This window comes from Hylobates moloch, unplaced genomic scaffold, assembly GCF_009828535.3.
Source record: "Hylobates moloch isolate HMO894 unplaced genomic scaffold, HMol_V3 SCAFFOLD_12, whole genome shotgun sequence".
In the NCBI taxonomy this organism is placed as follows: Eukaryota; Metazoa; Chordata; class Mammalia; order Primates; family Hylobatidae; genus Hylobates; species Hylobates moloch.
This window is the reverse complement of record NW_026652287.1, coordinates 47,788,764-47,816,641: the sequence shown is the minus strand read 5'-3', so window position 1 is coordinate 47,816,641 and position 27,878 is coordinate 47,788,764. Positions and strand designations below refer to the sequence as shown.

The 27,878-nt window shown below is 48.7% G+C and overlaps 1 protein-coding gene across 3 annotated transcripts; it reads right to left on the bottom strand.

Moving 5' to 3' along the window:
- Positions 1-23: 23 nt before the first annotated feature.
- On the bottom strand, positions 24-24,749 carry CLEC17A (C-type lectin domain containing 17A). 3 transcript variants are annotated; one of them, XM_032169963.2, is made up of 13 exons: positions 24,652-24,749; positions 24,421-24,498; positions 19,752-19,829; positions 17,704-17,736; positions 17,571-17,621; positions 17,456-17,497; positions 16,940-16,981; positions 15,237-15,374; positions 15,089-15,151; positions 12,513-12,608; positions 12,143-12,294; positions 4,900-5,009; positions 24-1,945 (listed from the first exon to the last, which is right to left on the bottom strand). In XM_032169963.2, the coding sequence occupies exons 1-13, from the start codon at positions 24,692-24,694 to the stop codon at positions 1,813-1,815; spliced, it is 1,059 nt and encodes a 352-aa protein (XP_032025854.1). In that variant the 5' UTR covers positions 24,695-24,749; the 3' UTR covers positions 24-1,812. The 3 variants fall into 3 exon arrangements, with proteins under 3 accessions (XP_032025854.1, XP_032025855.1, XP_058281305.1); XM_058425322.1 differs by lacking the exon at positions 4,900-5,009 and having other exon boundaries at positions 1,846-1,945; XM_032169964.2 differs by lacking the exons at positions 15,089-15,151; positions 15,237-15,374.
- Positions 24,750-27,878: the final 3,129 nt, after the last annotated feature.

Sequence of the window (27,878 nt, the reverse complement as noted above, 5' to 3'; positions counted from 1 at the left end):
ATTTATTTATTTGGGATGGAGTCTTGCTCTGTCACCCAGGCTGGAGTGCAGTGGCGCAATCTTGGCTCACTGCAACCTCCGCCTTCTGGGTTCAAGCAATTCTCGTGCCTTAGCCTCCCGAGTAGCTGGGATTACAGGCACATGCCACCACACCCGGCTAATTTTTTTGTATTTTTAGTAGAGACGGGATTTTACCATGTTGGCCAGGCTGGTCTTGAACTCCTGACCTCAGGTGATCCGCCCACCTCAGTCTCCCAAAGTGCTGGGATTACAGGCGTGAGCCACTGTGCCCGGCAAGTAAAGTGAATTATATCATCAAAGACGTTACCGCCCACAGATAGCTCAAGGGCACGTGCTGGCAGATATGTCCATCGTTGTCCTGTGTGGATATGACCAGGTTATGGCCTGCCTGGCCACACTATGTAGGGGTCTTGCTTTTCAGCTGGTATGCCTTTCTAGACGTTCCATGGGCCAGCCAGGTGTGAGGGTGAACGCCTGTAGTCCCAGATACTTGGAAGGCTGAGGCGGGAGGATCACTTGAGCCCAGGAGGCAGAGGGTGCAGTGAGCTATGATCGCGCCACTGCACTCCAGCCTGGGTGGCAGAATGAAACCCTGCCTAAAAAAAAAACAAAAAACAAAAAAAAACAGGATAGAAGTTCCATGGGCCAAGTCTTCTGGCAAAGGTCTGATTCTGCCACTTAGCTTATGCAAACCTCACCGAAGACATTGAGAAAGTTGCTGGTTAAAAATAATTTTGATGGGTTATTTGTGCTGTTTGAGAGCAGGAAGGAAGCAGTGTCTGGAGAGGATGACATGGGGTGAGTATAGAAGCTCTCCTGCCTTCTCTGCTGATGTTCTGTATTTTTAGGTTTGTAATTTGCAATGGTGTGGGGACTACGTGAGACCAGCCCACTTAATGTATTTCTGTGCAAGGCAGATCTAGAGGTCTAGCTCAAAGGGAAATTTTGCTGTCACCACTTTCAAAGCTTTCGTTAAAAAAAAAAAAAAAAAGGAAAAGATGGGGAAAGTAAAAATAAAAATAAAAATATCGGCCAGGTACGGTGACACATGCCTGTAATCCCAGCACTTTGGGAGGCCATCGCAGAAGGATTGCTTGATCCTAGAAGTTTGAGACCAGCCTGGGCAACAGAGTGAGACCTCATCTCTATAAAAATAATAATAATAATTTTGAGCCAGGCACAGTGGCTCACACCTGTAATCCTAACAATTTGGGAGGCCCAAGTAGGAGGATCAATTGAGGCGAGGAGTTTGAGACTGGCCTGGGCAACATAGTGAGACTCCCTCTTTAAACGCTACAAAAAATTGGCCAGGCATGGTGGTGCGCATGTGTAGTCCCAGCTACTCAGGAGGCTAAGATGGGAGGATCGCCTGATCCCAGAAGTTTGAGGCTGTAGAAAAAGGAGCCCAGTCCCAGCTCTTTGTGGTTCAGAGGCGCCAGGATATTTCATCCCAGGTTCAACACCAGCCCCAGGGTCCTCAGGGTTAGTATCACTTCCCAAGAGTCATGATCAGGAACTTAGTGAAGATCCTTTCAACCCCAGAACCGGGAGACCTCCCACCACCAAGCTCTGAGCATCCTCCCAGCTCATCATCTACTGGGGCAAGCCCAAGTCCTCACTCTAGAAACAGCCTGACTTGCATCCCTGGGAACTTGCTGCATCCAGGGTGCCAGTCCTGTTGGGGCACATCTGTGTGTCCACTCATGAAGAAGCAAGGCCGTCCATGAAAGAGCAGGAGATTCTCGTCTCAAAAGACACTCAAATATGGACCCTCAGCCTCGGCCCTGGGCTTCAACAGGAACACTTCCGCTCACAAATCCAATACGTAGTTTTGTAGCAAGAGAGATCATTCCAGGTGCCACCTTTGTTCATGGTAGCACAGTCCTCATTGTGGATGTCATTGGGTTCCTCTGGCTCCCAGAAGCTGGATGGAGGAAAAAGTGGGCAGAGGCACAGGGATCTTTAGGGTGGTGAAACTCTTCTGTATAATACTGTAATGATGAATACCTGGCACTATGCATTTGTCAAAATCCATATTAGGCCATGTGTGGAGGCTTACACCTGTAAACCAGGCGCGATAAGCCACCTTGCCTGGCCCTTAATCAATTTCTGTTTTTTGGGGGTTTTTTGTTTTGTTTTGTTTTGGAGACAAAGTCTCACTCTGTCGCTGAGGCTGGAGTGCAGTGGCGTGATCTTGGCTCACTGCAACCTCTGTCTCCTGGGTTCAAGCAATTCTCCTGCCTCAGCCTCCCAAGTAGCTGGGATTACAGGTGTCCACCACCACACCCGGCTAGTTTTTATATTTTTAGTAGAGACGGGGTTTCACCATGTTGGCCAGGCTGGTCTTGAACTCCTGACCTCAAGTGATCCACCCGCCTCAGCCTCCCAAAGTGCTAGGATTACAGGCGTGAGCCACCGTGCCCAGCCCCTTAATCAATTTCTGAATCTGGTCAGTTTCTGTCTTGTCTTCCAAAGACTCTTTCCTTTACAGCCTCCCAACCCAACCTGCCCAACCTTCTAGGAATTGTTTAGAACATGTAGGGTCTTGCTTAAAGCAGGGTCTGATTCAGGGACTCAAGTGTGTAGGATTTATTAAAGGATGCTCTTAGGAGAGAGGCGAGGGAAGCCAGATGGATAAGGGGAAGGAATTGAGCAGGAGTGTGGACTCAGATGACTCTAGCCTCAGCCTGACCCCAACGGAGACCACTGGGATGTCAACAGCACCAGAGTCATCCCAACTTGTCACAAGGGGTCCAGGCCTCTCTTAGGCTGTCACCGGTTGAGCTGACCCCAGTGGAGTTGGGTAATGTCTTAGGTGAGCAGGCTCCCATTCAGCTGAGAACAGCTTTCCGGAAAAAGCATTCCTGTGAGCCTTTAGCCGCCAATGTTCCGCCAGGTGCAGTGGCACACACCTGTAATCCCAGCACTTTGGGAGGCCAAGGCGGGTGGATCACTTGAGGTCAGGAGTTCGAGACCAGCCTGGCCAACATGGTGAAGCCTCGTCTCTACTAAAACTACAAAAATTAACTGAGCATGGTGGCGGGCACCTGTAATCCCAGCTATCGGGAGACTGAAATAGGAGAATCACTTGAATTCAGGAGGCAGAAGTGCAGTGAGCCGAGATTGTGCCACTGCACTACAGCTTGGGCCACAGAGTGAGACTCCGTCTCAAAAAAAAAAAAAAAAAAATTAGCCAGGAGTGGTGGTGGTGCTCACCTGTAATCCCAGCTACCCAATAGTCTGAGGTGGGAGAATCACTTGAGCCTGGGAGGCAGAGGTTGCACTGGGTCAAGATTGCACCACTGCACTTCAGCCTGGGCAACAGAGTGAGACTCTGTCTCAAAAAAAAAAAAAAAAATTCTTCCTCATCCTTCCACCCTCCCTTTTTTCTCCCAACCATTAGCCTGGGGAGCTTGATATATTTCAGCAGTTGTACGAAAAGGTTGAGATTTTGCAATGGAGGAAATATTGAAGGTTCAGGGTCCAGACAGCCTGTCACCAAAAAATCACCCTGGTGCTATCCCTGTCTGGCCCAGCCTGGGATTCTAGACACCCTATCAGCTTGGACTGCAAGGATGCCAAGCACACAGGGAAATGGGAATGACTGTGGGTGGTGTACCAAAATAATGAGCAATGCTACCTGTGCCACACACCCTGCAATCAGGGTCTCTAGGCCCCTTCTGTGCCAGGGACTAACCCTTTAGTTGTTAGGTGATGTGGAAGTCCAAGGGGCAGCAGAAGGACTCTCAGGAGATTTAAGGCAATTGCAATTTACCAAACAGGACAGGAATTTTTCTGTATTTAAAATTAGTAGAGGCCAGGTGCAGTGGCTCAAGCCTGTCATCCCAGCACTTTGGAAGGCTGAGGCAGGCGGATTGTTTGAGCTCAGGAGTTCAAAACCAGCCTGGGCAACATGGTATAACTCCATCTCTACTAAAAATACAAAAAATTAACCAGGCGTGGTGGTGTGTTCCTGTGGTCCCAGCTACTTGGGAGGCTGAGGCAGGAGGATTACCTGAGCCTGGGAGGTTGAGGCTGCAGTGAGCCAAGATTGCACCACTGCACTCCAGCCTTGGTGACAGGGCAAGACCCTGTCTCAAAAAAACTAAAATAAGGCCGGGTGCAGTGGCTCACACCTGTAATCCCAGCACTTTGGGAGGCCAAGGTGGGCAGATCACCTGAGGTCAGGAGTTCAAGACCAGCCTGGCCAACATAGTGAAACCCCATCTCTACAAAAATACAAAAATTAGCCGAGCATGATGGCGGGTGCCTGTAATCCCAGCTACTTGGGAGACTGAGGTGGGAGAATCAACCTCTACCCGGGAGGCAGAGGTTGCAGTGAGCCAAGATCGCGCCATTGCACTCCAGCCTGAGCAACAGTGAGACTCCGTCTCAATAAATAAATAAATAAATAAACAATAAAATAAAACAAGTAGAGCTGTACCAGTAAGAACCAGCTCCTGGCCAGGCACAGTGGCTCACGCCTGCAATCCCAGCACTTTGGGAGGCCAAGGCAGGCAGATGACAAGGTCAGGAGATCGAGACCATCCTGGTTAACACGGTGAAACCCCGTCTCTACTAAAAATACAAAAAAATTAGCCTGGCATGGTGGCGGGCGCCTGTAGTCCCAGCCACTCGGGAGGCTGAGGCAGAGAATTCCTTGAACCTGGGAGGCGGACTTTGCAGTGAGCTGAGATCGCGCCACTGCACTCCAGCCTGAGCGACAGAGCAAGACTCCGTCTCAAAAAAAAGAAAGAAAAAAAAAAAAAGAAACAGCTCCTGCCTCCTTCAACCATGTACTCCATCACCTTCTCCCCCCTCCCCATGGTCAGGGCCCACAGAGGAAGCAGAGAGACCCCAGGAAACCCCAGCACTTGCCTTAATGTCACAGGAGACCCATCCAGCCACCTCCAGTCCCCTTCCTGGGCCCTGTCATTCAGCCCCAGCCAGTATACCCGTGGAGAGCCATGAGCCTTGGCCACAAAATTCTGCAAATACAAACTCCATTCAGCCAGCCATTCCTCTACATGACCCTCAGGGTGAGGACCTGCCCTGTACCCTGTCCCACACATTTAGGGCTTGGGAACGTCACCTCCCACAACCCGTCCCCGTCCCCATGGTACACAGAACAGGATCAATGTCTTCTTCCCACTGTAGCGTGTGTGGTGGGAATAATCGTGCTACTTTTTCTCATGCAATCTGTGAACTGCTCAGTTTCCTCACCTGTAAAATGGGTTAACACTAGCTACCTCCTGGTAGTGTTGTGAGGATTAATTTTTTTTTTTTTTTGAAAGGGTGTCTCGCTCTGTCACCCAGGCTGGAGTGCTGTGATGTGATCTCAGCTCACTGCAGCCTCCGCCTCCTGGGTTCAAGCGATTCTCCTGCCTCAGCCTCCCGAGTAGCTGGGATTATAGGTACCCGCCACCACTCCCGGCTAATTTTTGTATTTTTTAGTAGAAATGGGGTTTCGCCATGATGACCAGGCTGATCTCAAACTTCCGACCTCAGTTGATTCACCTGCCTCAGCCTCCCAAAGTGCTGGAATTACAGGCGTGAGCTACCGCACACAGCCTAATTTTTTTTTTTTTTTTTTTTTTTGAGACAGGGTCTCACTCTGTCAACCAGACTGGAGTGCAGTGGTGCAATCATGGCTCACTGCATGTCCCAAAGGTCACTGTAAGTCTCCCAAAGAGCTAGGATTACAGGCATGAGCCACTGTGCAGGGCCTCACACTGTGGACGTCTTAGTATGTAGCATTATAACATTTAAGTGACATTTTTAGCAATAGTAACTGATTTTTTTTTTGGTTTCTCTTGCACTTTTGTGCTACTCAGTAGCCTTAATCTGCATCCAAATGACATAAGAGGTCATTGTTCCGGGAAAAGAAAGAAGGAAGATGAAAAGTAAGTTTCCTGGCTTTGGTATTTCAAAAGCCCAGGCTTTTGACACGCTGCCTCATATCTGTAATCCCAGCACTTTAGCCAAGGAGGGAGGATCGCTTGAGCCTGGGTGTTCGAGACTAGTCTGGGCAACATACTGAGACCCCATATCTACAAAAATTTTTTTTTTTTTTTTTTTTTTTTTGAGATGGAGTCTCGCTCAGTCTCCCAGGCTGGAGTGCAGTGGCGCGATCTCGGCTCACTGCAAGCTCCGCCTCCCGGGTTCACTCCATTCTCCTGCCTCAGCCTCTCCGAGTAGCTGGGACTACAGGCGCCCGTCACCACGCCCGGCTAATTTTTTGTATTTTTAGTAGAGACGGGGTTTCACCGTGGTGGTCTTGATCTCCTGACCTCATGATCTGCCCGCCTCGGCCTCCCAAAGTGCTGGGATTACAAGCATGAGCCACTGCGCCCGGCCATCTACAAAAATTTTTAAAAATTAGCCAGACATGGTGGTGCCTGTCTATAGTCCCAGCTACTCAGGAGGCTGAGGTGGGAGGATCCCTTAAGCCCAGGAGTTCAAGGCTGCAGTGAGCTGTGAATGCACCACTGGACTCCAGCCTGGGCAGCAGAGCAAGACCCTGTCCCGAAAAAAAAATCAAAATCCCAGGTCTTTGGAAGAAAAGAAAGGACTTATGACAAAGATAAAAGATAGGGAAGAAAATATAGTTAGAAGCAACTCCTCTCCAGGCAAACTAATTTATGGTGAAAGAAATTAGACCGGTGGTTGCAAGTAGGGGGCAGGGAGAGATTAACTAGAAAAAGGATATGAAAAAACTTTCTAGGGCGGTGGAAAGATTATAAATATTGGTTAGTTTGACAGTTACACAGGCGAGTGCATTTGTCAAAGTTCACTGAACATACACCAAAGATCTGTGCATTTTACTGTATGCAAATCACATCTAACTCACCCAACTTACCACCAAACCAAGATTCCTTAAAATGTGGGGAGGTGGCGGGGCGCAGTGGCTCACACCTGTAACCCCAGCACTTTGGGAGGCCGACGCGGGTGGATCACCTAAGGTCAGGAGTTCGAGACCAGCTTGGCCAACGTGGCAAAACCCCATCTCTACTAAAAATACAAAAATTAGCCAGGCGTGGTGGCATGCCTGTATTCCCAGCTACTCGGGAGGCTGAGAGAGGAGAATTGCTTGAAACCAGGAGGCGGAGGTTGCAGTGAGCGGAGATCGCAACAGTGCACTCCAGCCTGGGCAACAAAAAGCGAAACTCCATCTCAAAAAAAAAAAAAAAAATGTGGGGAGGTCAAAGTGCTGGGATTACAGGAGTGAGCAACCACACCGGCCCATTTTAGACTTTTTGACTGCCCTGTGATCTCAGGCAGCTAATGAGTTTAGAAAAAGTTATGATTTTGTAGTTATTCTGGCTATTGTTGCTGTTCGGGTGTAACACTCGCCCCAGCTTTCCACATCCTGGAATTCTTTGTGTTTTAAGAATTTTTTACTATAATCTATTTCATGTGTTCTACTATAGGCAATGCCAATTGATGTTTGCTTTTATTTATTTGCAGTTTTGATTTCTTCTTTAACCCAAAGTTATCTGGTGACTTAAAAAAAAAAAATTTTTTTTTTGAGACAGGGTCTTGCTTTGTCTCCCAGACTGGAATGCAGTGGTGCGATCCCAGCTCACTGCACCCTCCGCCTCGCAGGTTCAAGCGATTTTCCTGCCTCAGCCTTCTGAGTAGCTGGGATTACAGCCACGTGCCACCATGCCCAGCTCATTTTTGTATTTTTAGTAGAAACGGGGTTTCACCATGTTGGCCAGGCTGGTCTCGAACACCTCAACTCAGGTGATCTGCCCACCTCGGCCTCCCAAAGTGCTGGGATTACAGTGTGAGCCACTGCAGCCGGCCGACTTTAAACATTCTCAAGGTGATTGAAATTTTTGTAAAAGAAAATATTTCTGTCATTATAGCATTGTGGTCAAAAATTATGGATAATAAAATTTCTGCTTTGACGGAAAAAAAAAATGTGGGGAGGTAAAGTCACCATGGGAAGGAAATCATAAATGTGTAGACATGGCAGGCCCCAGAGAGAAGAATCTGGTATCTTATTTCCGGTGAGCTTTTCAGGTGATGGTAAAAACCCCAGATAGGTTTGGAGACTCTAAAAAGCAGAAGAGGCCTGGGCACTATTTCCTGGGTAAAGCCCCAGGGAGATGTCAGAAAATCAGAGAGCGGAAAGGGCTTCCTGTCCCATCAGACTAGATGGAGGCTTAGAAGCCCTCACAGTGTCTTAGACCCCAGAATGGGATAGGAGGAGCAGAAAGATCTCTTGTGCCCAAGAACAGCAGGAAAAGACCTCCAGGCCCAAAAGGCTTTGCTGATGGAAGAGTGGGATGCCTCAGGGGCAGCCTAGATGGTCCAAAGACTGAGCCCCAGAAAACCAGAAGACTTTTTAACATTTAGAGAGTCCTTGCTATTTCTAGGCACCAAAATCAGAGCAGTTAAGAAGAGAGAATTCATATGTCTTGGTCATTACTGGATCCCCAATATGTAGAATAGTCTCCAGCACATAGTAGGTGCTCAGGAAATGTTGGTTGAATTAATGAATTAAGAAGTGAGCTATGGGCTAGGTCCGGTGGCTCACGCCTGTAATCCCAGCACTTTGGGAGGTCGATGGGAGCAGATCACTTGAGATCATTAGCTAGAGAGCAGCCTGGCCAACATGATGACACCCTAACTCTACTAAAAAAAAAAAAAATACAAAACTTAGCTGGGAGTGGTGGCACGTGACTATAGTCCCAGTTACTTGGGAGGCTAAATCAGGAGGATCACCTGAACCTGGGAGGTGGAGGCTGCAGTGAGCCAAGATCATGCCACTGCACTCCAGCCTGGGCAACAGAGCAAGACTCCATCTTAAAAAAAAAAGTGAGTTATGCTACTTTGCACAGATTGTCTCACTGGATCCTTATCATGACTCACTGAAGCAAGTATTATCATTATGCCCATTTTGTAGATGAGAAAACTGAGGCACAGAGAGGTTAAGTAACCTTCCCAGGATCATTCAGTCTGTAGATGTCCCAGTAGATACCAGTTTGGAGTAAAGATAGCAAAGACCTGATGTGTGCTCCCCTCCACCTTGACCCCATAAAAGCTGTCCCCATTTAGAAGTAAAATGGGAGACCCCAACTAACTGAGAGTAAATGTACACCAGTCTAGTAGAATGAGAACTCAAGAGAGAAACTAAAATGAGTAATTTAAAGGAAATGTAGTATTTCTTGTGAAACTGAGTTAGGGAATATGATTTGTACCTGCCTCATTTACATTACCTAATTTAATTCCTTCAAAAGCCCTGTTTTGGCCAGGCACGGTGGCTTATGCCTGTAATCCCAGTACTTTGGGAGGCCGAGGCAGATGGATCACCTGAGGTCAGGAGTTCGAGACCAACCTGGCCAACATGGAGAAACCCCATCTCTACTAAAAATACAAAATTAGCTGGGCATGGTGGTGGGCACCTGTAATCCCAGCTACTCGGGAGGTTGAGGTGGGAGAATCGCTTGAACTCGGGAGGCAGAGGTTGCAGTGAGCCAAGATCATGCTGCTGCGCTCCAGCCTGGGCAACAGAGCAAGACTCCATCTCACAAAAAAAAAAAAAAAAAAAAAAAAAAACTGTTTAACTACTCATACAAATAATGCTATGAAACAGAGGGATAAAAAACAGAAGGGACATGACATACAGGAAAATAATAAGATGATAGATCTAAATCCAACCCAATCAGTAATTATATTAAATGTAAATGGTCTAAAAATACCAATTAGGCTGGGTACAGTGGCTCATGCCTCTAATCCCAGCACTTTGGGAGGTGAAGGTGGCAGATCACTTGAGGTCAGGAGTTCCAGACCAGCCTGAGCAACATGGCAAAACCTCATCTCTACAAAAAATGTTAAAAATTATCCAGGCGTGGTGGCACACATTTGTTGTCCCAGCTACTTGGTGGGGAGCTGAGGTGGGAGAATCACTTGAACCCAGGAGGCCAAGGCTGCCATGAGCTGAGACTGCACCACTGCACTCCAGCCTGGGTGACAAAGTGAGATCCTGTCTCCAAAAATACATAAATAAGTAAATGAAAACACCAATTAAAAGCCAGAGATTGTCAGATCAGATTTTAAAAACCCAAACCCAACTATATACTGTCTGGGAAAAAAAAAAAAAACATTTTAAATATAATGACATAAATAAATTAAAAATAAAATGAATAGAAAACAGAAACCAAGAGCCTAAGCAACATAGCAAGACCCTGTCTCTACAAAAGTAAAAATAATTTGCTGGGCCAGGCACAGTGACTCACGCCTGTAATCCCAGCACTTTGGGAGGCCGAGGCAGGCAGATCACAAGGTCAGGAGATCGAGACCATCCTGGCTAACACGGTAAAACCCCGTCTCTACTAAAAATACAAAAAATTAGCCTGGCGTGGTGGCGGGCGCCTGTAGTCCCAGCTACTTGGGAGGCTGAAGTGGGAAAATGGCGTGAACCCAGGAGGCGGAGCTTGCAGTGAGCCAAGATTGCACTACTGCACTCCAGCCTGGGCGACAGAGCGAGACTCCATCTCAAAAAGTAATAATAATAATAATTTGCTGGGTACAGTGGCAAGTGCCTGGTAGTCCTAGCTACTCAGGAGGGTGAGGCGAGAGAATTGCTTGAGCCTAGGACTTTGAGGCTGCAACGAGCTATGATTATACCACTGCACTCCAGCCTGAGTGACAGAGTGAGACCTTGTCTCTAAAAAACAGAAAAAAGGAAACATAAACCATACTATAGTCCCATGTCTATGGTCAAGACCATGGACTTGAAAGCCGGCTACGTAGGCTTAAATCCCACTAGTTGTAAGTGACTCCAGGCAAGTTGCTTACATGTACTGTAACCTTGACTTCCTCACCTGTGAAGTACAGATGATACATATTGTGTACAAATAGTAATATTACCAAAATTGTAGTAGCAGATCATTAAAGCTACTTACCCATATTCCAATCCTCCTTCTGGTTGCACGGAGGTGAGACTTATTTCCCTACCACCTTAAAAGATAGGCGTGTACATGTGACTTTTGTGAGCAAAAGTAAATGGAAACTCTGACAGTCAATGTATGATTTCCCTCATCTACTTTCACCATTGGACTATGGAGACTGTCTGTTACCGCAGCATAAAGTAACCCCTCCTAGCCGGGTGTGGTGGCTCACGCCTATAATCCCAGCACTTTGGGAGGCAGAGGCAGAAGGATCACCTGAGGTCAGGAGTTCGAGAACAGCCTGGCCAGCATGGAGAAACCTCATCTCTACTAATAATACAAAAGTTAGCCGGGCGTGGTGGCACACGCCTGCAATCCCAGCTACTCAAGAGACTGAGACACTAGAATTGCTTGAACCCGGCAGGCGGAGGTTGCAGTGAGCCGAGATTGCACCACTGCACTCCAGCCTGGGTGACAGAGTGAGACTCCATCTCAAAAAAAAAAAAAAAAGAAAGCCGGGCGTGGTGGCTCACACCTGTAATCCCAGCACTTTGGGAGGCCGAGGCGGATGGATCACGAGGTCAGGAGATCGAGACCATCCATCCTGGCTAACACGGTGAAACCCCGTCTCTACTAAAAATACAAAAACAAAATTAGCCGGGCATAGTGGTGGGCGCCTGTAGTCCCAGCTACTCAGGAGGCTGAGGCAGGAGAATGGCATGAACCCGGGAGGCGGAGCTTGCAGTGAGCCAAGATCCAGCCACTGCACTCCAGCCTGGGCAAAAGAGCGAGACTCCGTCTCAAAAAAAAAGAAAAGAAAAGAAAAGAAACAACCTCTTCTGACTAGCATACTAATGTATAGGTTGTCGTGAGGATTGCATGTGTTAAAGAATGAAGATGTAAAGTATTTGGAATACAACCTGAAACATAGAAAGTGCTACCTAACAGATATTCATTATTGTATTTTCATGTTAGAGATAAAACCGATACTTGAAACGTACAGAGGTTAAATCAACACAATCAGAATTTGAACTCAAAAACAAAGCATGTCTTCTTAACCTCTGCATGATACTATCTTAGGAAGAGCTTGCTGTTAAAGTTTTAGTAACTGAAAAGTAATTCTAATTTCTTGCCATCCAGGGAAGGGAGGGATGTGTGCACCCTGAAAGAGAAGCAGGCTGTCCCTCAAGGTTCTCAAAGGTTCAGCGGAAACAACTCACGTGCTCAGCAAAGCTATTGATGATGACCAAGTGAGAGTAATTCTCCTGGCAGAACATCCGGGCTTCATCCCATGACTTGGTGCTTGGGGAAAAGTAGTAACACTTGCCCTCAAAGGGCAGCCAGCCTTCAGGACAGGTAACTCGGCGGCAGTCTGGGAACCAGACAGAATGCTGTCAGGATGGCCCCAGAACCTGAGCCATGTACATAGTATGCCATGTACGGTTGTGCAGGCTGTACACTGCTCAACTCCGGTTGAGGGGAGGGACACCATTCACATAGACTGCACTGAGAATGACTTCAATGGAGTGATGTAATGTGCCAGCTCTGCCATGCCCCCCATCCCTGGGCAATTCCCCAAGTCTCACTTACCTAATAAGCCCCGAAGTTCCACCAGGGACTGGTTGGTGTCAGCTCTTACACGGTCAATGTCATGCTTCAGGCCAGCTAGCCCTGCCAGGCCAGTCACTGTCAGAAGGGATGGGCTTGAGGGTTACAGACTCAGAACCCATCCTACCCATCCACCACGGACTGCAGACACATCAGAGAGAGAAGCAAGTGTTGTGTTCCCCACTGTGTCCACATTCCAGTGGGTCACTCTTGAGCTCAAAAACCACATGTACAGTGCTCAGAATCCAAAAATGGCTCAGAGGAAGGACCAATCCTGGGGACATGGGGAAGAGTAGGGGTGGCGGGCACCCTGGAGGAAGTGGGTCTTAAAGGAAGAAAGTGATTTGATAACTGTGAGGTGAGGAAGAGGCACATTAGGCAGGGACTATCTTACAAGCAAAGATGCAGGCTGCCCGCGGTGGCTCACACCTGTAATCCCAGAACTTTGGGAGGCCGAGGTGGGCAGATCATTTGAGGTCAAGAGTTCAAGACCAGCCTGGCCAACATGGTAAAACCCCGTCTCTACTAAAAATACAAAAATTAGCTGGGCGCGGTAGTGCATGCCTGTAATCCCAGCTACTCAGGAGGCTGACGCAGGAGAATCACCTGAATCCCAAAGGCTGAGGTTGCAGTGAGCCAAGACCACACCACTGTGCTCCAGCCTGGGCAACAGAGCGAGACTTCATCTCAAAAAAAAAAAAAGCAAAGATACAGAGGCAAGTATGTTGTGGTGAGCTGGCAAAGCCTGTAAGAGTGGAGGGAAAACTCAGAAAAACTTGAGATCAAAGTAGAATGAGCTCGGATGCCTGGATCCTTTAATTTTTTTAGACAGAATCCTGCTCTGTCCCACAGGCTGAAGTGCAATCGTGGTTCACTGCAGCCTCGACCTCCTGGGCTGAAGTGATCCTCCCACCTCAGCCTCCTGAGTAGCTTGGATTACAGGTACACAACATCATGACTGGCTAATTTTTTTAATTTTTTGTAGAAACAGGGTCTTGCCAGGCCGGGTGCAGTGGCTCATGCCCATAATCCCAGCACTTTGGGAGGCTGACGCAGATGGATCACCTGAGGTTAGAAGTTCGAGACCAGCCTAGCCAACAGGGTGAAACCCCCATCTCTACTCAAAATACAAAAAATTAGTCAGGAGTGGTGGAGGATGCCTGTAATCCGAACTACTCAGGATGCTGAGGCAGGAGAATCACTCGAACCTGGGAGGGGGAGGTTACAGTGAGCCAAAATTGCGCCACTATACTCCAGCCTGGGCAACAAGAGCGAAACTCTGTCAAAAGAAAGAAAGAGAAAGAAAGAAAGAAAGAAAGAAAGAAAGAAAGAAAGAAAGAAAGAAAGAAAGAGAGAGAGAGAGAGAGAGAGAAAGAAAGAAAGAAAGAAAGAAAGAAAGAAAGAAAGAAAGAAAGAAAGAAAGAAAGAAAGAAAGAAAGAAAGAAAGAGTTTTGCTGTGCCCAGGCTGGTCTTGAACTCCTGGCCTCAAGGGATCCTCCCACCTTGGCCCCCCAAAGTGCTAGGATTACAGACATGAGCCACTGTGCCTAGCCTAATATGTGGATCCTTGAATGCCAAGCTAAAGGTTTCACCTTGGTCTTCTTCACCAAGAAGCCATTGATGGGTTTTGAGCTTGCTTGTTATGAAGCAAAGGGTGAGGCAATGTGGAATGGAGAAATATTCAGACTTCAGCAGTCATTATGAAGGCCATTCCAGGTCAGAAGATTCTTCTATAATTAACGTGTGTATTATCACTACTCCCCCACAAACTCTTCCCTTTTTCAACACTCACTAGCTCAGTAGCTGGCCCTTCAGTTGGACAAAACAGAAACACAGGTTTTAGGCCAGTCACGAAACACTTCAGGAGGCTGAGGCAGGAGGAATACCTGAGGCCAGGAGTTTGAAACCAGCTTAGTCAACATAGTGAGACTCTTCTATACAAAAAAAAAAATTTTAAATCAGCCGGGTGCGATGGCATGCGCCTATGTCCCAGCTACTCAAGAGGCTGAGGCAGGAGGATCTCTTGAGTGTGATCACGGCTCATGATCAACCTCAAACTCCCTGATTCAAGAGATCTCCCACTTCAGCCTCTTGAGTAGTTGGGATGACAAGCACACACCACACACCACGACACCTGGCTAATTTTTTTTAGAGATGGAGTCTTGCTGTGTTGCCCAGTCTGCTCTCGAACTTCTGGCCTCAAGCAATCCTGCCTCAGCCTCCAAAAGTGCTGGGATTACAGGCATGTGCCACTGCACCTGGACCAGTGTGTATTTCATACTTAGAGCACATCTCAGTTTGGACTGGCCACATTTCAAGTGTTCAACAGCCACATATGGCTTGTGGCCACCATATTGGACGGTGGAGGTCTAGACACACATACACATGCACGCTTCACAGGGACAAGGACTGTGTCTGACATGTTTACCATTTTAACCCCCTGGTACCTAGCACAGTGCCTGGCAAAGATGGGGATGAGGTTGGATCTTGGAGTTGGATCTGAGGATTGGGTTAGGGCTCACTAGGAGTGGCATGAAGGAATGACTGAAAGCACTCACTATTTGTTCGCCACGTCATCTGCTGAAAGCTTAACATTCTCAGTTCTTCCATCAACTCCTGGTCTATGAAGAAGAGTCCAAATTGAGCCCACGTCCTCCTGTGCACCCTCCCCAATCTCTCCCCATGTCCCTTCCTGGCCCTACTCACACTTAATCAGAGTCACAGTGAGACCAAGGCAGCCCAGGAACAGGGAAGTCACCACCAGCAGACACAGGTACACCATCCACCTTTTCTGGCAGCAGCCAGGACCTCCAGACCTCTGATTGAGCCAGGGGACTGGAGTTGCTGGGGAGTGGGGATGGGGACAGAGAGACTGATACTGGGGCTTCAGAGAGTGAGGAAGAGACGCTTAAGTCTTTGTCCAAGAGCAGGGGGCAGAAGTCTGTAGTCATGACTATTTCAGCAGATAAGGTCAGCAAGAGAGGGTTAGGGAGAGTGAACCCTGGGGAGGCTCAGGGTCTTTTTGATGCATTTACTGTGTGCTAAGCATCATGTTGCATGCTTCTCTTTTTCCTTCTTTCCTTCTTGAAACAAGGTTTCACTCTGTCATCCAGGCTGGAGGGCAGTGGCGCAGTTATAGCTCACTGCAACCTCTAACGCCTGGGCTCAAGAAATCCTCCCACCTCAGCCTTTCAAGTAGCTGGGTCTATAGATGTGCGCCACTAGGCCCAGCTAATTTATTTTACTTTTTTGAAGAGATGGGGGTCTCGCCATGTTGTCCAGGCTGGTCTTGAACTCCTGGCATCAAGGGATCCTCCCTGTTTCAGCCTCCCAAAGTGCTGGGATTACAGGTGTAAGCCACTGTACCCAACCTACATCCTTCTTATCTTATTGGAGTCTCATCCTTATGATGTAGGTTATAAGCATTATTCCCATTCTGCAAGTGAGTAAACTGAGGCTTGGTGAGGCTAGGCATGACTTGGACACAGCTTTGTTCTTAATATCTACGATGCATCATCTTCTACTCTCCAGAAGCCCCTGCCCAAGTTGCTCCTAGGTCAAGGAAGCTTGTGGACCCCAGCTTCTAGAGCAGAGAACATTTCCCATATCTTATGCAAGCAGACGCCTGAGTTTCTGGAGATCTGGCCTAAACTCAGAGAGAAGCAGCTTCTTTTTCTTTTTAAACATGGTCATCACCAACACCATCACTACCTCCACCATCACCACCATCATCACTACCAACAACACCATCACTACCTCCACCATCACCACCATCATCACTCCCAACAACACCATCACTACCTCCACCATCACCATCATCACTCCCAACAACACCATCACTACTTCCACCATACACCATCACTACCTCCACCATCACCATCATCATCCCAACAACCATCATTACCTTCACCATCACCACCATCATCACTCCCAACAACATCATCACTCCCAACAACACCATCACTACCTCCACCATCACCACCATCATCAGTATCTCCACCATAACCATCAGCACCCAACAACGCCATCACTACCTCTACCATCGTTACTACCACCAACCATCTTCTTCTTTTCCATCATCTCCTTCCTCATCCTTCCATCACAATCACCAACAGAACCATAAGTACCATCATCATTATCAAAAACAAAACAACCCCATAACTCTGGTCCTCAGAAGGACAAAAAAGAATACATGTTTTCAAACTCTGATGTTAAGGAATGGCTTTCTCACTTAGAGCAGTGCTCACTAGACTAACTCAGAACAATGCAGCTGGTCCTGAAGGAGCAGCTTCTTAAAGGAGAAGTTCCTGTGACTCAGAGTCTCACTGTAGAGCCATAGGTCTCATTCAGATACACTAGCCACTGTCAGAGGGGAAATGGGAGGACATCTGCAGGGGATAATAACTTACCGGCCAGGGATGGCTGCAATAGAGAAGGCTCAAGATTCACAGCTGGGAGAAAGAGGGAGAGAGGTTTATTCAGAAGATGCCGAAAGACTCTGTCTTCCAAGATCAACAACCTCTGCTTTGTTCTCTGGTCAGAATTTAGGGGGCTGGCTGGGGGCAGTGGCTCATGCCTGTAATTCCAGCACTTTTGGAGGCCGAGGCGGGTGGATCACCCGAGGTCAGGAGTTCGAGACCAGCCTGGCCAACATGGCAAAACTCCATCTCTACTAAAAATACAAAACTTAGCCGGGTGTGGTGGTTCATGCCTGTAGTCCCAGCTACTCGGGAGGCTGAAGCAGGAGAATCACTTGAACCCGGGAGGCGGAGGTTGCAGTGAGCCAGGATCACACCACTGCACTCCAGCCTGGATGACAAAGTGAGACTCTGTCTCAAAAAATAAATAAATAAAAATTGGGGGATTGAAAGGAAACATCCAGGTATCCCCTCTTAGGCATCTTAAAGGGTCTTCCCACTGCTCACCCGGTTGAGGAGGTGGACAGGTGACAGTGGCGAGGTCCAGGCCTAGAAGAGATGAGAAAGTCATTTCAAGGGCTTCAGCCAGGTGAGCAGGAAGACTCCAGCCGTCAGCTCTCACCTGTCATGTTCCGGGGCTTGCAAGGAAGTGAGGGTTTCTCTGTTTCCTTTTCTGAGGAGGGAGAAATGGTTGCTCAGGCCCAGAGCAGGGCAAAGCCAGCTCTGGGTCTCCTACACCCCCAGCCCTAACTCACCTGTCCTTGGAGGTCTTGGTGGAGCACTTGAACCTGGAGGAGAGAAGCTCAGGGTGAGGGCTGGGCTAAGGATGGGAACACATCAAAAGGAAGTGATGGAAACAAGGTTAGGATTGCAGTGGAGGGTTGGAGATTGGGTTAGAGATGGGGTTGGACGTGAGAATGGAATTATTGGGATTAGGGATGGAGATGGGATTAAGCTAGGGTGACCAACCAACCTGGATTGCCTGGGCGTCTCCCTATTTTATTTATTTATTTATTTATTTATTTATTTATTTATTTATTTATTTATTTATTTATTATTTTGAGACAGAGTCTCGCTCTGTCGCCCAGGCTGGAGTGCAGTGGTGCAATCTTGGTTCACTGCAAGTTCCGCCTCCCAGGCTCACACCATTCTCCTGCCTCAGCCTCCCGAGTAACTAGGACTACAGGTGCATGCCACCACGCCTGGCTAAGTTTTTGTATTTTTAGTAAAGAAGGGGTTTCACCGTGTTGGCCAGGATGGTCTCAATCTCCTGACCTCGTGATCCGCCCGCCTCAGCCTCCCAAAGTGCTGGGATTACAGGCGTGAGCCACTGTGCCCAGCCTTTTTTTTTTTTTTTTTTTTTGAGACGGAGTCTTTGTCTGTTGCCCAGACTGGAGTGCAGTGGTGCGATCTCGTCTCACTGCAACCTCCACCCCCTGGGTTCAAACAGGCCATATTTTAGTTTATTTTTTAAAGACAGTGCCTTGCTCTGTCACCGAGACTGGAGTGCAGTGGTGCCATCAGAGCTCACTTCACCCTTGAACTCCTGGGCTCTAGCAATCCTACCACCTCAGCTTCCTGAGAAGCTGGGACAACAGGCACACATCACCACAACTGGCTAACTTTTTTAATTTGAAAAAAATAATGTTTTCGTATAGCTGAGGGTATCACTGTGTTCACCAGGATGGTCTCTTTTCTGGGGCTCCATTTATCCTCCCACCTTGGCTTCCCAAAGTGTTAGAATTACAAGCATGAGCCACCCCGCCTTGCCCAAACTTCCACATTTGTTTTTTTGGTTTTTTGTTTTGTTTTGTTTTGTTTTGTTTTTGGTAGAGATGGGTGTCTTGCTATATATTGCCCAGGCTGGTCTCGAACTCCTGGCCTCCAGTAAACTCATGGCCAAGTGATCCTCCCACCTTGGCCTCCCAAAGCAGTGAGACTACAGACACACACCACTGCAACCAGCCCAAATCTCCACTTTTACATCCTGTGATCAGACTCTTGTTGAACCCTGGGCTATGCCTTGGGTTTATTGAGATCCAAGACTAAATAAAGCCCTGGGCTTTGAGTGGTAATGAGAGGAGATTGAGGAGCCCACAATCCACTCCCAGTTTCTCAAGCACCAGCTTTTATGGCTCAGGGACTTTGCACCCAACAATTCTCTCCTGTGCTTCTCTACTTAAGAAATGTCTGCTCGGCTGGGCACGGTGGCCCACGCCTGTAATACCAGCACTTTGGGATGCCGAGGCAGGCAGATCACCTGACGTCAGGAGTTTGAGACCAGCCTGGCCAATACGATGAAACCCTGTCTCTACTAAAAATACAAAAATTAGCTGAGCATGGTGGCAGGCACCTGTAATCCCAGCTAATCGGAAGGCTGAGGCAGAAGAATCATTTGAACCCAGGAGGCAAGGTTGCAGTGAGCGCAGATTGTACCACTGAACTTCAGCCTGGGTGACAGAGTGAAACTCCATCTCAAAAAAAAAAAGGAAAAGAAAAAGAAATGTCTACTCATCCCTCAAGTCACACCCCAAAGTCCTTTCCTCTAATTGAGCCCTCAATCCCCCAAGGATTTTGCCAATCTCCTGACTCTTCCTCTCTCAGCCCTGCTCACGAAGGGTGTGTCCAAAACTGCCTCCCCCATCAGACTGGCAGATCCTCCTGACAGGATGTGGGTTCCACGCTGCCTGGCATGGGCTGGGTACAGAGGACACTCACTGTGTGTCTACAATGCCCAGCCAATGCCCCTTGGAGACCCTGTTCCCTGTACTCCACCAGGTCACACTCCAAAAAGTCCTCTTACCTGGCTTGGGAGGAAGGTCCTTGTAGGGAGGTGTTGAGTTCTCATAGTCATCATCCTCCTCCTCCTCCTCCATGGTCCCTTCCAGGGGAAAGGCAAGTCAGAGCCCAGCCCTTCCCTCCTCCCTCCATCCCTCAAGCCCTGGTCTCTGCCTCAGCTGCCCCATGGTGGGGATTCTGTACCCTGTGTCCTGACCACACCTGGGCCCCAGCCCCAGTCTGGCCGGGGCCTTACCTGGTGGGTCTGGACACCCAGCAATAGTATACAGGTTGTGCATGGCTACAGCTAACACCAGGAACATGACAAGTGGTAGCCGGGTCTTGTCCCTTCTACTCAGGTATCTAAGGCATCTGTCTGTTTCCCTTCCTTTCAAAGTCAAATACAGGCAAATCCATCTTGAGGAGAAGCCCCCAGACCTCACACAAACACACAAACACACACACACACACACACACACACACACACACACACACACACGTCTTTCTTCGGAGTTTGGATTCACACATAGAAGAAACAATGGGCCAGGCGTGGTGGCTCAAGTCTGTAATCCCAGCACTTTGGGAGGCTGAGGCGGGCAGGTTGCCTGAGGTTGGGAGTTCAAGATCAGCCTGGGCAACCAACATGGCAAAACTGTCTCTACCAAAAATACAAAAATTAGCCGAGCATGGTGGTGCGCACCTGTAATCCCAGCTACTTGTGAGGCTGAGGCAGATGAATCACTTGAACCCAGGAGGTGGAGGTTGCAGTGAGCTGAGATTGCACCACTGCCCTCCAGCCTGAGTGACAGAGTGAGATTCTGTCTCAAAAAAAAAAAAAAAAAGTTAAGGAGAAACAACGACAATAGCCCCCGTTGCAGTGAGCCAAGATAGCGCCACTGCACTCCAGCCTGGGCGACACAGTGAGATTCTGTCTCAAAAAAAAAAAGGGCCGGGCGCGGTGGCTCACGCCTGTAATCCCAGCACTTTGGGAGGCCGAGGCAGGTGGATCACAAGCTCAGGAGATCCAGACCATTCTGGCTAACATGGTGAAACCCCGTCTCTACTAAAAACACAAAAAATTAGCCAGTCGTGATGGCGGGCGCCTGTGGTCCCAGCTACTCAGGAGGCTGAGGCAGGAGAATGGCGTGAACCCCGGGGGGCGGAGCTTGCAGAGAGCCGAGATCGCGCCACTGCACTCCAGCCCCGGTGACAGAGCAAGACTCCATCTCAAAATAAAAGAAAAGGAAAAAGAAGAAACCATGACAACAGCCACCCCCCTCCCCGCTCCCAGTTGAGCTCCCCTACAGAGCACCAAGTCCTGGGTGGAAGAGATGGATAAACTTCTTCCTTCAATCTAGACCAGAGACACAATAAACCTGTAAAGAGACATAGAAATAGGCTGGGCACAGTGGCTCATGCCTATAATCCCAGGACTTTGGGAGGCCAAGGCCAGAGGATCGCTTGAGGCCAGGAGTTCAAGACCAGCCTGGGCAACATAGCAAAACCCTATCTCTGTAAAAAAAAAAAAAAAAACTATAAAAAACCATCCAGGCATGGTGGTGCACACCTGTAGTCCCAGCTATCGGGAGGCTGAGGTGGGAGGATTGCTTGAGCTCAGGAGGTTGACAAAGCAGTGAGCCATGATTGCACTACTACATTCCAGCCTGGGCAACAGAGGGAGACCCCACTCTTAAAGAAAAAAGAAAAGAGGCTGGGCCTGGTGGCTCACGCCTGTAATCTCAGCACTTTGGGAGGCCGAGGCAGGCAGATCACCTGAGGTTGGGAGTTCGAGGCCAGCCTGACCAACATGGAGGAACCCCACCTTTTCTAAAAATACAAAATTACCCGGGCACAGTGGCGCATGCCTGTAATCCCGCCACCAGCGAGGCTGAGTCAGGAGAATCACTTCAACCCAGGAGGCATAGGTTGCTGTCAGCCAAGATTGCACCATTGCACTCCTGCCTGGGCAGCAAGAGTGAAACTCCGTCTCAAGAAAAAAAAAAAAAAAGAAATTAAGAAACATTAAAATATGTTTTTATATAGACTAAGTATTACTGCTCTAAACCTAACAAAACAGAGCAATGGGATAGGATAAAAGCTAATGTAGAGAGGTAATCAGGAAGTACCTCCTGGAAGTGGTAACATTTGTAACAAGATGTTAAGGGGATAAGTGCTAAGTATTCCCCCACATTCCAGGGTAAAGTACCAGGGCACTGGGTCAGTTATCTATGGCTGCATAACCAATTATCCCAAAACGCAGTGACTTCAAACAACCATAAGCATTTATTATCTCACAGTTTCTGTGGTTCAGGAATCTGAGAGCAGCTTAGCTGGGTAGTTCTAGCTTGAGATCTCCTGTGTGATTGTAGTCAAGATGTTGCCTGGGACTGCAAGTCATCGGCAGGCTTGACTGGGGCTAGAGGATCTGCTTCCAAGATGATGCACTCACATGGCTGTTGGTGGGAGGCCTCAGTTCCTTGCTATGTGAGCCTCTCCGAAGCGATGACTGGGCATCTTCACAACATGGCAGAGGCACAGATAGAAGCCACCGTGCTTCCATGATCTAGCCTCACAAGTCACAAAGGCTGGTCTCCACTATACAGTATTCTGTTTATCACGTGGACCAGCTCTGAGTCATTGTGGGTAGAGACTACACAAGGGCATGAATATGAGAATGTAACGGTCACGGGGAACCCATCTTGAAGGCTGACTACCACAGTCATCTCTGCAGAACTTACAGGCCCTAAGAGTCATATGAGTCATATATGTAGACCCTGAGCTTCACATGAGGCTTAAAAGAGAGTGACTCATGCCTGTAACCCCAGCTACTCAGGAGGTTGTAGTAGGAGGACTGCTTGGACCCAAGAGCTCAAGGCTGCAGTGAGCTATGATTGCACCACTGCAGGGCAGCCTGGGTGACAAGCAAGACCCTGTCTCAAAAAAATTTTTTTTTAATTCTCTGGTTTCCTCTCATAAAAACTAATGAGCAGACAATTCAGTTCTCTTCTCTGTGTGCCTCTTTGAGGGTTTGATTGAAAGGAGAAGGGATGGAAGGGGATGGAGGGGATTTTAAAAAACAAAAACAGTTGAGTTTGAGGATGGGGATGAAGATGAGGTGGGGTTTGGACTAGAATTGGTGTTGGGATGGGGTGGGATGGGATGGAACATGGGCTGCGGACAGGGATGGATGTGGGTAAGGTCATGACGTGGTTAGGATGAAGAACAGAGTCCTTGCCAGGTTTGGGAATGGGGAAGGAGTCGAGGCTGGGCTGTAATAGAGAGGGTGATGAAGTTGGATTGGAGAGTGGATGCTGGGCTGCATGTGGAGGTGGGGACAGGACTGTGCTTTTGGAGGAGATGTGGGCCTGAAGAAGGGAATGGGATTGGTTGGTCATCTATGTAGACCCAGGGCTTGAGGGTCACATTAGGACCATAAATTGGAAATGGGGCAGTGAAACAACACAGCCCAGTTCACCTCCTACCTCAGGCAAGTCCCACCATATTTCTGGACCTCCCAGGTGGCCCCACTCTGGACTCAGAGATGGGGGACATACAGCCTCAGCCCTCACGGAAAGGCCCCTGTCTAAGGTCACCAGGACCAGGCCATCAGCATATCTCAGGGATTTTGTGTTTTGGGCCCCCGGGATCTCTCATGGCCTCAGGGTCCCTGGTGGCAGTAAACTCAGGAAAACCTCAAAAACCTCTAGTTTCATTTTCTTTTCTGTTTTTAGAAGTGGGGTCTTGCTATGCTGCCCAAGCTGGAGTGCTGCAGCTACTCACAGGAGCAGTCACACTACTGATCAGCTCAGGAGTGTCGAGCTGCTCCGTTTCCAACCTGGAAACCCCTCCTCAGACACCTTAGGCAACCTGGTGGCCCCCTGCTCCCAAAACGTCACCATATTGATGCCAAACTTAGTGCAGACGCCCGATCACATAGTTCACAATAGCCCAGAACTCCTGGGCTCAAGCGATCCTCCTGACTCAGCCTCCCAAGTAGCTGGGACTACAGACGTGTGCCACCACACACGGCCCAAACCTCTACTTTTTTTTTTTTTTTTTTTTTTGGCAGAGATGGGATCTTGCTATGTTGCCCGGCTGGTCTCAAACTCCTGTCCTCAAGTGATCCTCCCGCCTTGGCCTCCCAAAGTATCGAGACTACAGACGCACACCACTGCAGCTGGCCCAAACCTCCACTTTTACAACCACTTATCAGCCTCTTGTTGAACCCTGTACCATGCCTTGGGTTTGAGATCCAAGTCTAAACAAAACCTGGGCTTTGGGTAGAAAGGTGAGATTGGGAGCCCACAGTCCACTCCCAGTTTCTCAAGCACCAGCTTTTGTGACTCAGGGACTTTGCACCCAACATTACTCTCCTGGACTTCTCTTCTTAAGAAACGTCTACTCACCCCTCAAGTCCCACTCCAAAGTCCCTTCCTCTAATCGAGCCCTCAGTCCCCCAAAGATTTTGCCAATCTCCTGACTCCTCCTCTCTCACCCTGCTCACCAAGACTGTGCCCAAACCCGCCTCCGCCATCAGACTGACAGGTCCTCCTGGGCAGGGTGTGGGTTCCACAGTGCCCGGCATGGGCTGGGTACAGAGAAGACTCACTGTGTGTCTATAATGCCCAGCCAATGCCCCCTGGAGACCCTGTTCCCTGTACTCCGCCAGGTCACACTCCAAAAAGTCCTCTTACCTGGCTTGGGAGGAAGGTCCTTGTAGGGAGGTGTTGAGTTCTCATAGTCATCATCCTCCTCCTCCTCCTCCATGGTCCCTTCCAGGGGAAAGGCAAGTCAGAGCCCAGCCCTTCCCTCCTCCCTCCATCCCTCAAGCCCTGGTCTCTGCCTCAGCTGCCCCATGGTGGGGATTCTGTACCCTGTGTCCTGACCACACCTGGGCCCCAGCCCCAGCCTGGCCGGGGCCTTACCTGGTGGGTCCGGGTACCCAGTGATGGAATACAGATGATGCATGTCTAACACAAGGAACCTGACAAGTGGCAGCCAGGGCTTGGCAACCTCTGCCCCCTGTCTCTCCTACTCAAGCGTCTGGGGGCTCTCTCAGTTCCCTTTTCCTTTCAAAGTCAAATACATGCAAATTCGTCTTGACAGGAAGCCCTCAGACCTCACACGTGCTCACACAAACACACACACACACACACACACACACACACACACAGCCTTTCTCCCCAGTTTAGATTCACACACAGAAGGAATAATGACAACTGGCCTGGTGTGGTGGCTCTCGCCTGGAATCCCAGCACTTTTAGAGGCTGAAGTGGGTGGATCACTTAAGGCCAGGAGTTCGAGACCAGCTTGGCCAACATGGTGAAACCTAGTCTCTACTAAAAATACAAAAATTAGCCAGGCGCGGTGGCAAGCGCTTGTAATCCCAGCTACTCAGGAGGCTGAGGCAGGAGAATCGCTTGAACCTGGGAGGTGGAGGTTGCAGTGAGCCAAGATCATGCTACTGTACTCCCGCCTGAGTGACAGAGTGAGACTCTGTCTCAATTAATTAATTTAAAAAACATTAAATATAAATAAATTAATTAATTAAGGGTCTTGAGATGGATGGGTTATCCTTGATTACCTAGGTGGGCCTTAAATGGCATTACAGGCCAGGCACAGTGGCTCACGCCTGTAATCCCAGCACTTTGGGAGGCCGAGACAGGCGAATCACAAGGTCAGGAGATCGAGACCATCCTGGCTAACATGGTGAAACTCCGTCTCTACTAAAAATACAAAAAAATTAGCCAGGCGTGGTGGCGGGGGCCTGTGGTTCCAGCTACTCGGAAGGCTGAGGCAGGAGAATGGCATGAACGTGGGAGGCGGAGCTTGCAGTGAGCCAAGATCGCGCCACTGCACTCCAGCCTGGGCGACGAGTGAGACTCCGTCTCAAAAAAAAAAAAAAAAAAAAATATGGCATTACAAGGGTCCTTGTAGAAGGGAAACAGAAGGAGATTTGACACAAAAAAAGGCAATGTGGTCACTAAAGTTATGCACTATTCTGCTGGCTTTGAAGATGCAAGAAGGAGTCATATGCTAAAGAATGCAACTGCAGAGGCTGGAAACAGCAAGAAAATGGATTCTCACACTGCAGCCTCTTGAAGAAGCATGGCCCAGCCCGTGAACACCTGGGTTTCAGCAGTGAGACTGATGTTGGTCTCCTGACTCCAGAACTATAAAATAATCTGGCCGGACGCAATGGCTCACACCAGTAATCCCAACACTTTGGGAGGCCGAGGTGGGTGGATCACTTGAGGTTAGGAGTTCAAGACCAGCCTGGCCAACATGGTGAAATCCCATCTCTACTAAAAATACAAAATTAGCCAGATATGGTGGCGTGTGCCTGTAATCACAGCTACTCAGGAGGCTGAGGCAGGAGAATCGCTTGAACCCGGGAGGTAGAGGTTGCAGTGAGCCGAAATCACATCATTGCACTCCAGCCTGGGCAACAAGAGTGAAACTCCATCTCAAAAAAATAAAATAAAATAATCCATATAAACGAATCCATTTCTGGCCGGGCGCGGTGGCTCACGCCTGTAACCCCAACACTTTAGGAGGCTCAGACGGGTGGATCACTTGAGGTCAGGCATTCGAGACCAGCCTGGCCAACATGGTGAAACCCCATCTCTACTAAAAATACAAAAAAAAAGAAAAATAGCTGGGCGTGATGGCGGGCACCTGTAATCCCAGCTACTCGGGTGGCTGAGGCAGGAGAATCGCTTGAACCCGGGAGGCGGAGGCTGTAGTGAGCCAAGATCTCGCCACTGCATTCCAGCCTGGGCGAAAGAGCAGGACTCTATCTCAAAATAATAACAATAATAATAATAATAATAATAATAATAATAATAATCTATTTCCGTGGTTCTGAGTCACTCAATTTATGAGTAATTTGTTAGAGTCACTATAGGAAACTAATATGTACCCCAAGGGGCAAGACTCCAATTTCCCTTTGCAGAGGTTTTTACTAAAAGTAAGAGGAAATGCAACTCAGATTGGCTTCAACAACAAGGAACATTCATCAGGCCCATGGGGAACATTAGGTTGGGTTTCCAGAACTGAGACTCAGAACAAGAGTGTCTCAAACAAAATAGAATGTATTTCTACCTGACAGGCTCAGTATAAGCAAGTGAGAGCCTCTAACAAATGGAAAAACCTTCCCCCGCCCCGCATGTGGGCAGTGGGGTAGCCCCAGTCTTAATTGAGGTAGGAGGGCAGCAGCAGATTAACCTCCCTTTCCATTCAAAGCTGACTCTAGGGGCTGGGCTTTCCCCTTTTACATGGCCTGATGTCACACAGCCTTCCCAACCTGTAGGAGGGCAAATGTGACTGTACCCATTCTAGAGATGGGAAAATGGAGACCTGTCTGAGAAGGAAGAAAGAGCCCGTCTCTTCAGCCAACATCTGCTAAGCACACACAGGCTAATCAGGCTCCAGGTGGATGGGGGTGGGAAGCAGCTCCAAACAGACATAGGAGGATAGGAGAAGGGGAAAAGTAACAGGAGGAGGGACAGGTAAATAGGTCAAAAAGACTGACGGTATATCTGCCCATCAAGAGCACTTCTTGGGCTGAGCATGGTGGCTCATGCCTATAATCCCAGCACTGTGGCAGGCCAAGGCAGGAGGATCTCTTGAGGCCAGGAGCTTGAGACCATCCTGGGCAACAAAGTGAGACCCCAACTATACAAAAAAAGAAAATTTTTTAGGCCTGGCGCAGTGGCTCACGCCTGTAATCCCAGCACTTTGGGAGGCTGAGGTGGGCGGATCACCTGAGGTCAAGAGTTCGAGATCAGCCTAGCAAACATGGTGAAACCCTCTCTCTACTAAAAAATACAAAAATTAGCCAGGCGTGGTGGCAGACACCTTAATCCCAGCTATTTGGGAGGCAGAGGCAGGAGAATCATTTGAACCCAGGAGGCAGAGGTTGCAGTGAGCCAAGATCGAGCCATCGCACTCAAGCCTGGGGGACGAGAACAAGACTTCTCTCAAAAAAAAAATTTTTTTTAATTAGCTGGGCATGGTGGTGCACGCCTGTAGATCCAGCTACTTTGGAGGCTGATGTGGGAGGATCGCTTGAGCCCAGGAGATTGAGGCTGCAGTGAGCTGTGATCACACCACTGCGCTCAAGCCTGGGCAACAGAGCAAAACTCTGTCT

Coding starts and splice junctions, on each gene's coding strand:
- CLEC17A (XM_032169963.2), bottom strand. CDS start 24,694: ATGCATCATCTGTATTCCATCACTGGGTACCCGGACCCACCAG. Junction 17,737..19,751: donor GGACCTTCCTCCCAAGCCAG/GTAAGAGGACTT, acceptor TCTCTCCTCCAG/GTTCAAGTGCTCCACCAAGA. Junction 15,152..15,236: donor CACTGTGACTCTGATTAAGT/GTGAGTAGGGCC, acceptor TCTTCTTCATAG/ACCAGGAGTTGATGGAAGAA.